The sequence below is a fragment of the Populus nigra genome, chromosome 14 (genome assembly GCF_951802175.1).
Source record: "Populus nigra chromosome 14, ddPopNigr1.1, whole genome shotgun sequence".
In the NCBI taxonomy this organism is placed as follows: Eukaryota; Viridiplantae; Streptophyta; class Magnoliopsida; order Malpighiales; family Salicaceae; genus Populus; species Populus nigra.
The window spans coordinates 12312497-12325409 of record NC_084865.1 but is presented as its reverse complement, the minus strand read 5'-3'; the positions used below and the strand labels follow the sequence as shown (position 1 = coordinate 12325409).

General features: G+C 32.9%; 3 protein-coding genes across 3 annotated transcripts; 1 reads left to right on the top strand and 2 right to left on the bottom strand.

The window, feature by feature from the left end:
* Positions 1-2742, bottom strand: LOC133672941 (putative B3 domain-containing protein At5g66980). The gene is made up of 4 exons (XM_062093514.1): positions 2553-2742; positions 2049-2460; positions 1832-1974; positions 1-507 (listed from the first exon to the last, which is right to left on the bottom strand). Exons 1-4 carry the CDS (start codon positions 2631-2633, stop codon positions 244-246), a joined length of 900 nt encoding a protein of 299 aa, XP_061949498.1. The 5' UTR covers positions 2634-2742; the 3' UTR covers positions 1-243.
* A 2526-nt stretch (positions 2743-5268) lies between these two features.
* Positions 5269-7235, top strand: LOC133672586 (large ribosomal subunit protein uL1y-like). Its single transcript, XM_062093032.1, has 6 exons — positions 5269-5423; positions 5528-5572; positions 6005-6224; positions 6527-6692; positions 6772-6977; positions 7069-7235. Exons 2-6 carry the CDS (start codon positions 5568-5570, stop codon positions 7120-7122), a joined length of 651 nt encoding a protein of 216 aa, XP_061949016.1. The 5' UTR covers positions 5269-5423; positions 5528-5567; the 3' UTR covers positions 7123-7235.
* An 866-nt stretch (positions 7236-8101) lies between these two features.
* LOC133672397 (B3 domain-containing transcription factor VRN1-like) lies at positions 8102-10912 on the bottom strand. The gene is made up of 3 exons (XM_062092801.1): positions 10318-10912; positions 9742-10165; positions 8102-9606 (listed from the first exon to the last, which is right to left on the bottom strand). The coding sequence occupies exons 1-3, from the start codon at positions 10333-10335 to the stop codon at positions 9518-9520; spliced, it is 531 nt and encodes a 176-aa protein (XP_061948785.1). The 5' UTR covers positions 10336-10912; the 3' UTR covers positions 8102-9517.
* Positions 10913-12913: the final 2001 nt, after the last annotated feature.

Below are 12913 nucleotides of genomic sequence, written 5' to 3'. Positions count from 1 at the left end.
TTACAAAAATCTAGTTTAGATATCAGCAACCAAAACTGCATTCAGAACAATGGATTGTGCTCACTATTTGATTAAGTAAAAACAAACCATCTTACCAAATGCTCAACAACTTTAGAAGAAAAATATTCCTCAACTAAACCATGTTTTCCTTTAACCAGGAAAGCAGAACTGGTGCATAGCTTGCCTACCCTATTATGATAAAGGTCGGACAAGCTGTCATGCTTTCAACTGCCAGCCATGTTTTCAAGTTCTGGGACCCCGGCGAACAACTTGCACCTGTATTACATTGCATAAATTGCCTTTTGAGCATATAAATGTAAAAACGCACTGGTCTCTTGGTACCAACTTATTCATCCTGCAGAACTCAGAGAATCCACTAGTAAGCACAGTATAGCCGCTGTCCCAGAGACTGGTTTGCACAGGCCATAACTTCCCACTCTCATCGCGAAGTTTTATCTCTTTAGGTAATTCAATATTATTTTCTCGCAGGAATTTCTTAGGAATACGCTGCAGAAAGCAAGAACACAATAAGACATCTCATGCAGCGGTAATAAAAAAAAGGTCACCAAACAAGATTAAATTTTAAATGGCAAGACAATAACTAGGTCAAAAATAAAGGTATTAGAGAAGAATGTGCCATATAAGTCAGCGAAGACAATCTTACTAACAGCTGAGACAAAGTTTTGGGGAAAAAAAAAGAGAGAAGGAGAAATTTCTCTGGAACAAGCAGTGACCATTTTTCAGAAGATTTCGGATCCTCTGCCAGCTAAGAGAGCAATATCTATTCAGATTTCTTGGATTTTGGCAGAGACAGTTTTTTGTCATCAAGATGCATCCAGTTTTTACCTTTGCCGGATATCAAACTAGTGTTTCGTTTTCTGTTTTTATGGACTCCTTTTTCCCTAGTCCTTAAATTAAGTGTAAAAGGCAGGAAATCCAATTGGTTGAATTTTGAAATCCCCAGCAACAATTGCTGCTGTGCAATTGCTCCACGGATCTTAAAATGAGCAAACAACTCATGTTGAAACCCAAGTAAAGAGCAACCACATACAAGTTAACCAAATGCTAGTTGGATAATTAAAACCAGTAGAGTTGAGGCTTCGGTCCTGGCAATTGCATCAATGAACTCCTAGAACAACTCATCACCTAAGTAAAGATTTTAAAACTCTCTTGTCTTTCTAAAAGACAAACCTTATTTGACACAGACAAAGTACTTTCTAATTCAATATAGATGAACAATTTGAGCTATCATATTATATCAAATCAGGCACTAGGCCAAATTTGACTAAGAAACTGCAATGACTAATTTATGTTTCATTTAACATTGAAAGGCAGGCATCTAATTGACTCATAACTATATTAAAAACCCATAAAATTCAGACATTAAATCAGACAAATTCTAAATAAACAATGTGTCATAGTTATGCTTGGAATTTACAATTGCAATAGGGCTACACATATTTCCTTGCCCCTGCTTTGTTAAAAAAAAAGAATACTGAAGGCTAAAGCTAAACAATAGTACACGTTTTCTCTTTGTTTTGTTTTTATAATTAGGACCAAGCCATACAAACTTCCTAGTCACATGTTGTTTCTTGGGACCAATACACGCAAGTGAACCACAACAGACAACAGGGTACTTGTGATAGAATTTTCAACTTACTATTCCTTCAACTTCTATTTTAGAACCTCAAAGTAATTAGATATAGGCAAAATAACCACAGCTGTGCATCTAACAGTCATTCACAGAAAACAATTGGATTAAAATGAATTCCTGAGGTTTTTTTTTTACTTTCTTTACCAATCTTGCAAGATACAAGATAAGAAAACTCACTGCAAATCGAGTAATTTTAGTAATATTCATAACAAAGCGTGGAACTTCACGAGGAACAGATGATGGTGCTTTAGCCCCCTTGCATTCTCCAAGTTCTGCTATCTTAGTTTCACTTGATTTAGGTCCACTTTTTCCAAACAAACCTATTAACACAAAAAACTTACATTAATAAAGAGGCAAAATCATGTCTACAAAAAATAATTTATCAAAAACTAACCCTGCGATCGAGTTATGCGAGGCTCAATGTTTGAATCTTTCTGCTTGCAACCAGTACTAGGCCTACTACCAATAAAATCTTCTTCTGTTTCTAGCTCCTCCTTCACATGAATGCTAAGCTTATTCTCTAAACCTCTACCTTCTTTCTTCAATCCATTATTCTTCAATCCATCATTACCATACAATTCAACTTCGAATTCAGAACTCCCATCATACTTAAAAATTAAGAAATCTCCATCAACTAAAGAATGATAACAAGCAAACTCTTTCCACCCATCTTTAATAACCCAGTCCCCTTCTCTTTTCACCAACCCTACTTGCCAAATCTTTGCATTCCCATCTTTAAGTGTAGCAGTCTTCGGTAAAGCTTCATTCTTTCCATTAAACTGTATACCAAACGCAGGTGGTAAACTCTGCAAATATTGAGAAAGATTCAATTTTGATCAATACCCAATTGAGAAAACAAAAAACCCAGTTGAGAAGCATAGAGAAAGAGGGAAAGTACCAGTTGGCGGGAACTGAAATCTGAAAGGTAGACTTTGAAGAATTCGTTGGAGAAAGAAACGTTTCTTTTAGGTTTCACCATTGTTTCCTTCTTCTTCTTCTTCTTCTTTTTTCCCTAGTTGAAATAAAAAAAAAAAAAAACCCTCGGCAGTAATTCATATCTACAGCATCACCATCCTCGCTAGAGTTTCTTCTAAAATTAAAGAGAAAAGTATATATTTAATTAATTTGTTTTCTATTTCCTCAATGGAGTTGATTGTATTTTTTTTAATCTCTAAATTGCCCTTTTAAATTACTCTTTCCAGTTTCCATCCTGTTTGTAGATGGTAAAATTATAAAATATGACTAGAAAGGAAGGATATTGTAGTGAAAAAACAATTAATTAAACCAATCCAAGGGCTAAGCTATTTTTATTTATTATTCTGATGAAAATTGTTGTCCATTAAAAAGTCATTTAAACAGTAAAAAAATAATGGTAATTGTGATACCAATACAATTTAGATAATCTTGTTGAATGCCAATTAAGCTTCTTCTTTTTTACTGCAATTTCATTGTTCATAGATTTCCATGAGAAAATAATATTTCATATCTGAATTTATCAAGCTACATGGAGAATGCACTTTCATGCTGAATTTATTATTTAAATAAATAATAATAATAATTTTAATTGATACACATAATTTTTTTAAAAACATAATTACGTAAAGATGTGTTTGAAAATGCTTCTGTTTTTTAGTGTTTTTAGTTTAAAATAAATATTAAATTGATATTTTTTAAACATATTATAATAATTTTGAACTTTTTGATATACTGATTTAAACAATTTAAAAAAATATTTTAATATACTTAGAAGTGAAAAGCTATTTTTAAAAAATCATATCTCATTTTTATCATTATTTGAAAATAAAATAATGTATATTTTTAATATTAAATTAAATAAATTAACAAAAATAAAATGTTAGAAATTAATTATAGATTTTAACATTTAGGGGTATAAAATTACATTGTATAATATATTATCATGTATTAAAAATACAAAATAGAAATAAATGCACCATTAAAATGTGGATTTTAGAATGACTAGGTTTTAGCCTGAATTACAAATATTTTTCAATTTCACCCCTTATAAATTTATAATCTTTTAAATTTGATTTTTATTCTTTTAATTGCTATTAATTTGTTTAGAATAATATTTTTTTTTTCAAATTTCATCCTCCTTGGGTGTCTTTTTATCAAAATTTATCCTTATTTTTTTGTTGATAATTTTTTATTTTGCAAGTCTTTTTATTAATATTTTTTCCACAATTCTATCATTCAAAATTAAATTGGTTGAGAATTAAATTTTTTTATTGAACCCGAGTCTAAGATTTCACAAGTTGCAAGAGAGATTAAATTAGATCTAAAAGTTTTACTCGGGTTTGCTTGGTTTTTTTTTTAAGTCGATGTTTTTTTATTTTTTTATCTTTTTTTTAGTTTTGATTTTATTATTTTTTATGTTTGCTTTCTATTGGGTTAACTTCGAGTTTATGACCAATATCACTAATTTTTAAGGTTTACACAGGTTCATTTTTTTCTGTTTTAAAATTGATTTATTTCAATTTCATTCTTCAAATTTTTTTCTCTACTTTTTTTCATATGAGATTATCTCAATCCGATACCCATAGTCATGAAGATTTTAAGTTCACTCGATTTAATATGAATTGTTTTTTCAAAAAATAAAAGTTTTACCTTATTTTGTTTTGTTTTGTTTTGTTATTTTTTATGGTTTGGCTTATATTAGGCTAGTCCTTTATTTTTTTTAAATTTTACCTCTATTATTTTTTTAATCTATAAATAGTCTATTGAATTACAAATATTTTTCAATTTCATCCTCCCATGAATTTATAATCTTTCAAATTTAATCTTTATTATTTTCAATTGCTATTATTTTTTTTAGAATCATTTTTATTTTATTTTTCAAATTTCATAATCCTGTGGTTTTTTTCCTATCAAAATTTATTATTATTCTTTTTGTTGCTATTTTTTTGCTTTTGCAAGGTTTTTTATTAATATTTTTTTTACAATTTCATCATTCAAAATTAAATTAATTGAAAATTAAATTTTTTAATTGAAACTAAATCTAAGATTTCATAAATTGCATGTTTTAAAGATTAGACCAGATCTAAAAGGTTCGTTCGAGTTTACTTGGTTTTTTTCCTTTATTACTAATGTTTTCTTTTTTTTTTAAGTTTTGATTTATTATTTTTTGTGTCTGACTTCTATTGGGTTAACTTTGGGTTAACGATTAGGATTATTGATTTTAAAGGTTTACATAGATTCACTAAATTGATTTATTTTAATTTTATTCTTCAAACTTTTTTCTTTGTTTTTTTTTCTATAAGATTATTTCAATGTTACATCCATGATCATGAGGTTTTTGAGTTCACCCGATTCAATATATTTTTTAAAAAAATTATATTTTTTTGTTTTAAATTCACCTTTTGAGTTATTTGATAATAAGAACAGATTCATATTTAGTTTTTTTTATATATTTTTTATTAGTTTATTTTTTTAATGCAATTTTTTTACATTCTTTAAATTATTAATTGAATTAGTAATTCGAGATTTGAATTTTTTTTATTTGAATAATGTTTTTAATATTGAAATTATTTTTTACCTTGCTCGCGACGGAACGATAGCAACAAATCAAGTATTTTATAAATGACCTAAGAGTACGGGCCTGGTCTATATTTTGTTTTCCTATACAGACAGTTCCAGTCCATTAAAAGTGGCTAGCTAGGGTTTTATTAGCTCCAAAGATCTCTCGAAGACATTTTGCACACTCTCTAGCCGTTACCTTCTCTTCTCCAAGTTCCTCCATTTTTTTTCTTTGGTGGGTTTTCTTTCGATTCAACAGCTTAGATTTGAGTTCAAGCATGGGTTCTTTCATCTTCTTTTTTTAGCTTTAATGTTTTTTTTTTCCTGTTGAATTTGCAGGACAAAACTCTGAAGAGGGTTGCTTTAAGAGGTTTCAATCATGAGGTATGCCGCAAAATCTTGGTTGTTTTCTTTTCATGTCATTTTGAAGGTTTCTTGATTTTTTCATGTTTTGGAAGTAATTTCATTATCACTGTTTTGTTTTCATGGATTGCAAGGAAATATGATGTGGGGTTATGGGTTCTTGGTTTTTGAAGAATTTTAGTATAATTTGAAAGGTTCTTTTGATCATCTATATGTTAAAATGGGAAATTTGTTTTGTTAGTTTTATATAATTGCTTTGGATTTATATAATAAACTGAAGTTTTGATAATTTTCTGCCTGAACTTGGTCCCGATTGCTTTTACTTGACTGATTTCTCGGTTATGAAGCGTAAACTAGATTAAAAATAAAATCACCTGAAACATCATTGGTTGAGCCAGGGAGTGATTGGTGTTACATTTCATGATATGAATGTTGTATATTTTGCTACTGCAGTAAGCTTGCAGGGGATACAATTCGCGAAGCTGTTACAACTATAAAAAATGGTGTGAATGAGAAGCCCCGCAAGTTCGTCCAGACCATCGAACTACAGATTGGATTGAAAAACTATGACCCCCAGAAGGACAAGAGGTTCAGCGGCTCTGTTAAGTTGCCGCACATACCGCGTCCCAAAATGAAGGTCTGCATGCTTGGAGATGCTCAGCATGTGGAGGAGGTAATTGTTCATTCCATTCATAATTGTACATAGATTACAAGAAGTTCTTTAATCATTGATGAGGTTTCAGTTTTGGTTTCTATTTAATGTTCTCTGTTTTTGCTGCCAAAATAGCATATTTGACTTGTTCGTTTTCAAATCATGTTTCCTATACCACGATAATCAGATGATTGTAGTTATCTCTTGTGCCTGCGAGATGTATTACTGGGGCCATTAAATGCTTTCTACAAACTTTGAGTCTGAATTTTTATCACTTGTAATGGAATTTTTAATAGGATTAACTGTTTAATTTATATTTGCAGGCAACTTCTATAGGTTTGCAATGGATGGATGTTGAAGCATTGAAGAAGCTGAACAAGAACAAGAAATTGGTTAAGAAGCTTTCCAAGCAGTACCATGCCTTTTTGGCATCAGAGTCTGTCATCAAGCAGATTCCTCGTCTTTTAGGCCCTGGTCTCAACAAGGCAGGCAAGTTTATTAGGAGTATTCACCGTCTTTTGGATATGGTAGTTTCTCATGGTTTCTGCCGATTTATATGTGAATGCAGGAAAGTTTCCTACCCTCGTGACTCACCAAGAGTCACTGGAGTCTAAAGTTAATGAGATCAAGGCAACCGTGAAGTTTCAATTAAAGAAAGTCCTTTGCATGGGTGTTGCTGTTGGCAACTGCGACATGGAGGATAAGCAGATCTTCCAGAATGTTCAAATGTCTGTGAACTTCCTGGTCTCTTTGTTGAAGAAAAACTGGCAAAATGTGAGTTTGTTCTTTTTAAACTTGTTGCGACTTCTTTCTAGCACCGTTGACTGTTTTCTGAACCTATTTTATGTCTTTTGCTGTAAATCAGGTGAAGTCGCTGCACCTAAAGAGTACCATGGGTACCCCAGTCCGCCTCTATTAAGCTAGTTCTAAACTACCGCTATGTTTTTGGAATGCTTAGAAATGTCACCCCTTTCCTTAAATAACTATATTGTTTTTTGAGAGATGAAATTATGTTCATGGATTTGTTCTTAATTTTTTTTTTAATGCTTAACCCTTAAATCAGACCTGTTATGTTGGATAGCATTGCTTCCCTTGAAATGTTTAATGCTGTGGGAAAGCCAACTGCAGAAAGAAAAGCGCTAGTGTCAAACTTGCCTGGGATGAATCTGCCTTTGCTTTATATATAGATGGTAAAATAGGTAACTTGCTTCTTAATTTCAACGGTGGTTTTTTGGTCTTGCGTCGAATGTCTTAAAAATCAGCCGAAATAAGTTGTCTCTAGTCAGATAGTGTCGTATCTCCTGCAAGAACCCAGCGGTGATTCTCATGTCAAAAAGATCAAGATTTTATCAAAAAACGACCTGATTTCTTATAAAGATGTGTTGTTTCCAATCCTGCGAGAGAGTTTACTCTCAAACCAAAGAATATTCATAAAAAAAGGTCTTCAGAGAATCTTGCTTTTTATCTATTGAAGCACAAGCATCATAATTATCGGATTCGGGTGGTCAAGAGCCAGAAGCCCTTCTACGACATCTGAGCAGACCTCCTAACTCCCATCCTATTTTTCAGCTATTACATCGCATTCTTTAATCAGAGATAACAATATGGTTTTCGAGGCGGATCACGTATTTGATCTTAAGATGTTAATCGTAACTTTTTGATAGCTGTGAGAAGGAATAAACAGACTTGCTGCTGCGTTCATGGCAGCCTTAAATATTGAACACAGGCAACAATAACCTCCTGTACAATATTTGCCATACTGTAATATATGAAGATGGTCAATAATTACTGAGATTTGAATCCAGCTACATTAAAATAAATCCTATAAAGATCATAAAAGCAATGTCAATTGTAAATTGTGTAAAAAAAAGAGCTTTTCAACAGCATTGTTGCATCAACCTTAAACAACAATTTCTTCCTATAAGCCTTTCCGCAAGCTGCACAATTAGGAGAATCTGTGCTCATTATTCTTCTCATCCTGGAGAAGATTATTGATTTGAAGGCATTCGATCGAGCTCACATTCCATAGTTTCTTCGAACCTAGCTCTTTTATAGTCATTGGAAATGTGAGATCGATTGTCAAGTAAAGAATTAGCTTGCAAAGCCGAGCACAAGTAACAAAACAGTACTAGACTGTTAATGTACGAAACACCAAGATTTAACAGACCAACCATAAGGATATTTGACAATTCCAAATCTCATTCTGCTTAGATTGAATTAGCAGATAATATTCTATTCTCTGAAATATCAAACGAAATAAATTTGTCTCTCAATGAAACAAAGAGTACTCGGCTAGTCTTTGTTTTGTCCATATCCCTAGTCCTATAAAAAGCCAACACCATAGTTGATTCTATTCTCTTGCTAAGTATGGAGTTAACAGACTTAATGAGGTCATTGCCTGGTTTATCTACGCATAAATTAGCATTGCAGATTGATCATGAGACTTAAGTTTGCGCAACAGACAAGGAAAGGAATCGAATCTGCAAGCCTGTGTGGAGATAATTCACTTTCGATAAAAAGAAATATTTCTGTTTCTAGATTTGCTGCAGATTTTGACAGATAAAGACAACGGCTTTTTGAATACTGCAGAAGATCTGCATGAAAGCGTGTTTATAGCTTCTCAGTGTTGCAGGTGTGGTACATGTTACCATGATACAAAAAATCATGTCACTTCATTTCTAATGCATGCCTATCCAAACTTAAGGGGAAACAAAGGTAAAGTAATAGGGTTGCAGTAAAGCCAAATAAGATGCTTGCAAGTACAATCTTCTTTCTTTTGCAACTTTCTCAGAAAGTCTTGTTGACAAGCTTTAGGAGCCAGGCACAGAAAAAGAAATTACAAGCATTACCTGGATATTATCTAGGGTTCATGTTTGTTTATTCGTTTTTTTTTCCTGTAACAGTCGAAAGAAAAACTGATTAGCAACACGGTTCCACACAGAACAGGTCAAACAGTACTAGAAAGCTTGCTTGATGTAGTTTTAATCTTCCTTTCTCTTAATGGCAGATTTTGTGGTACACTAGAAAGCTCGCAGTCCATGTAAAGTAGAAACCAGGGCTGTCTCTGGCTGCACTCTGTACTAGAGATTTCGCTTTGTCATGATACAGCAGATAATATTCTATTGCTTTGGATCAAAGATACACTATTTGCCACTTGTTTTCATTTGGAAAAGATATCTAATCTTCCTTAATTTTAGGCGAGTTCTTATTGCTTTGAAATTACGATGAAAAAAGGGGCTTTTTTGGGGGGCCAACAACAAACAACCTTACTAATTTCAAAGTTTGAGAGGCAAGAAGTCACAAGTTAAAGAGAGCTAGGTAAAATAACAGGAAATTACCAATGGTGTCCCACTTGGATGACATTTGTTTTCAGCAGGCCTTCCTCCATGATCACCTTCATATTCTGTTCAATAAAATATCAAGTCAAAACTTAAACAGATACATGAGAAAGCAAGCAGATTAAGAATGTGACAGAAGCTACTTGTTTTTAAGCAAGAAAACTAGAAAGAGGAAAACAATGCAATGTGATTTATTTAACCTTCAGAATTTCTTGAACAACCTAGTTTTTCCTTCCCTTTGGTCCCCTTTCCTGTTTCTTGTGAGCCAGACGAAATGTCAATGAATTCAACAAAGGCATCATCATCATCATCATCTTCATGATCCTCAAGCTTATCTTCTTGATTACTCTCCGCAGCATCAGTGTTATTCCATTGATAGCCTACTTCCGTAAAACTCTTATCGATTATGAATACAGTGAACAGGGAGTTCCCCTCGTACTCAACTAGGAAATCTCCATAGTCAATAGAGTAATAAGCTATGAACATTTCCCAACCCTTTGCAAATGAAACTTCATCTTTATGTTTTAATAACTCCACCTTCCATGTTGCAGCACTTGGAACTTTAATTACTGCTGATTTTGATAAACTTTCTCCATGCTTTCTCAAAAATCTTCGAGGAATCGCCTGTAAATAACATAACAAAAAAGAAAGGAGGAGGGTGTTTTGAAGTTAGCTTCGCTTGCGCACTGATTAGTACTTCAACCAAAAAACAAGTTGAAGAACAACAAGAAACAGAAGAAGGAAAGTTTATAGATTGGAAGGAAAAGAAAGCCTACGATCTTCTGATTCTTCATAATATCACTAAGAATGATACGGATAAAATGTGTTTTTTTTTGTGTGAACAATGATCCATTGTTGTCTCGCTACAAGAAGCCATGTTTCCTCAGATGCAACAAATTAAGGTAGTTTCTTCAAAGCAAGAGAAAAGCAACAGAAAGGCTCGTGTATGGTGCTAAAACTGAGTTTTTGGATGTGTGGGAGTGTTTTGAGAGCTCTGTCAATTGTATTTCATTATTCTCCGAATAGTTTTCGTTAGGCCTTATTTAGGAGATGTTGTATAACACATACTTTAAATACTGGGAAGGAAAGGGGAGAAGAACAAGGGAGAATAACAGGTATGTACAAGAAGGGAAAGATATAAGAGTATCTTCAATAGAGTGGTGAATCTATCTTCTAAGACATTTTGTGATCAAGAAAGGTCCATCCCTCAGAATTTGTGATCTTTGTATGCCTCTTCACTTAATTAAGCACAGCATACATTGGTTCCCACCAGTTTAATGCATGGTTCTATGGTAGTGGATGGGCTTTTCTTGCATGTATGTTGCTGGATCTGATCTAAATGCAATCCCCGTTGAAGATCCAAATGTTCAAATGCAGTAGATTTAAGGGTGCGTGTAAAATCCCAAGCAAAACTGCACTGTCTCAGGCACAAATGCAGCCAAGCCACAACCTTTCAGACTTTTTTGACTGTCAAAATGAAACATGGCCAGGTAATGTTGTCCCAAAAAAGTGAGCACGTTTTCAGTCAAAAAGAGCTTACCTCTAAATTCTTATATACCATGGAGGCAAAGAAAAGGAAGACGAGTCTTCAGCATCTGGCAATCTAACGTATTACTGTCCAAATATTTCTGCAAAAGCGATCCCCAAAAGACAATAAATTATATTAATGTGAATGGACAAACAAAATGTTGTCTGAAAATGGAGCATTAGCAGCTTAAGGGGTCCCATGTAATCATCACGAACAAACAATCAGCTCCAACATCAAGAGACCATCAAATCCAGGACATATCTTTGCGAATATCAACAGCTCAGTACCTCCACAGGCCACATTCTATTTCGCTTAGATGTTTAGTAATGAAATCTTTTGCCAATCTGCACAACGAGAATTTAAATACCATCGAAAACTTCCACTGTGAACAATAATGATGATGACAACAATACAAAACTGATCATAACAATGGAAGCCCTTTCATTAGCTAGTGAATATCAACGACAGCAATCCTTAAAAATCTAATAAAATAAAAGGAGATTTTTTCTATACACTGAACAAAATAGAATTTTGAATATCATTAGTGTAACAAACATAAACTGATCGATCAACACATCAGTGGAAACCCTTTTCCTAGCTAGTACTTTTTAAGCATGGTGCTACTACTAAAAATTGGATGCCCATTGGCAAAGGCAAAAGTCAGTATGAATGTCAAGAACATAAACAACATCAAAATCAATATCTGGAGTCTTATTCTGAATAGAGAAGTAAAATAATCTTCTGCTAGGATAACAACAAATTTCAACATAAGTTGAATTGCCTTGATCAACTCAAAGACAGAGATAAATCACCTACTTTCAAATTATGAGCCATACAAATGTCGTCCAACTAGAATGGAAGTTCTTCTATCTGAACATGCTTCTCCTTAAAATATCTCTTAGAAACCATGACTATTATATTCTGCCATGAAGAAAAGAAAGAACGTAAATGGCCAATAAAGGGAAGATAATTTTGTTCAAATTAAAGGAGGAAGAACAAAAATTTCATAGCCGTGCAGTAAAAGGGAGGCAATCCTCCTAACTTAACCACTCTGAACCATCCAATTCTTTTTAAACTAAGAAGTCAGGTTAAGAGAATTTAATATGAACTTGTTAAATAAGTAAGGGTGTCTATCTGTATATGCAACCTTCAAACATGCAACGTGTTATTATCATAATAATTAATAGATTTATACCTCAATGAACACCCATTTTTTCCTCAAAGATCTCAGGTTCGAACTTCTTCTTTATAATAATAATTAATATAAAAAAATTCTCCAAATGCGAATGTGGTTATATGCAACAAAAAGTATGAAAATTTGTGCCATTCCCAAAGGACATATATGCCAGCATTGCTGTCCACTTTATTTTAAAAAAATTCCTTAACATGATGATCAGTGAGATGTGATGTGGGATTTCACTCGTATTATAAGGGACAAGAAATAAGAAAAGAAGAGATCTAAGCCTGAGTTGCAGTGAAAGATCCAAATTCGAAGAACCTCCTCATGAAACAAACAAAAACTAGTGCTGTTAAGATTGGAAGTCTCTCACAAATTTCTTTCCCCTAAAGATAGAAAAGACCACAGATTGCATAGGCTGTTGGGCTGTATGCAGTTTAACTTTTGCTTAAACTTTTGGTGTCATTGCCTTCATATTTATGCTATATCAATTTCACATTATCTAATTACCAAAAATAGCTTGATGGAGTAACAAAAACTAAACCTAACAAACATTTGTGTTAAACACATGTATGAAGCCTTGCTTTTCGTTGATACATAGGATTGATTTTACAGTACAGTGTTGTAGTATCTAGGTTCTTAATACACGATGATCTCTACGCTAGAA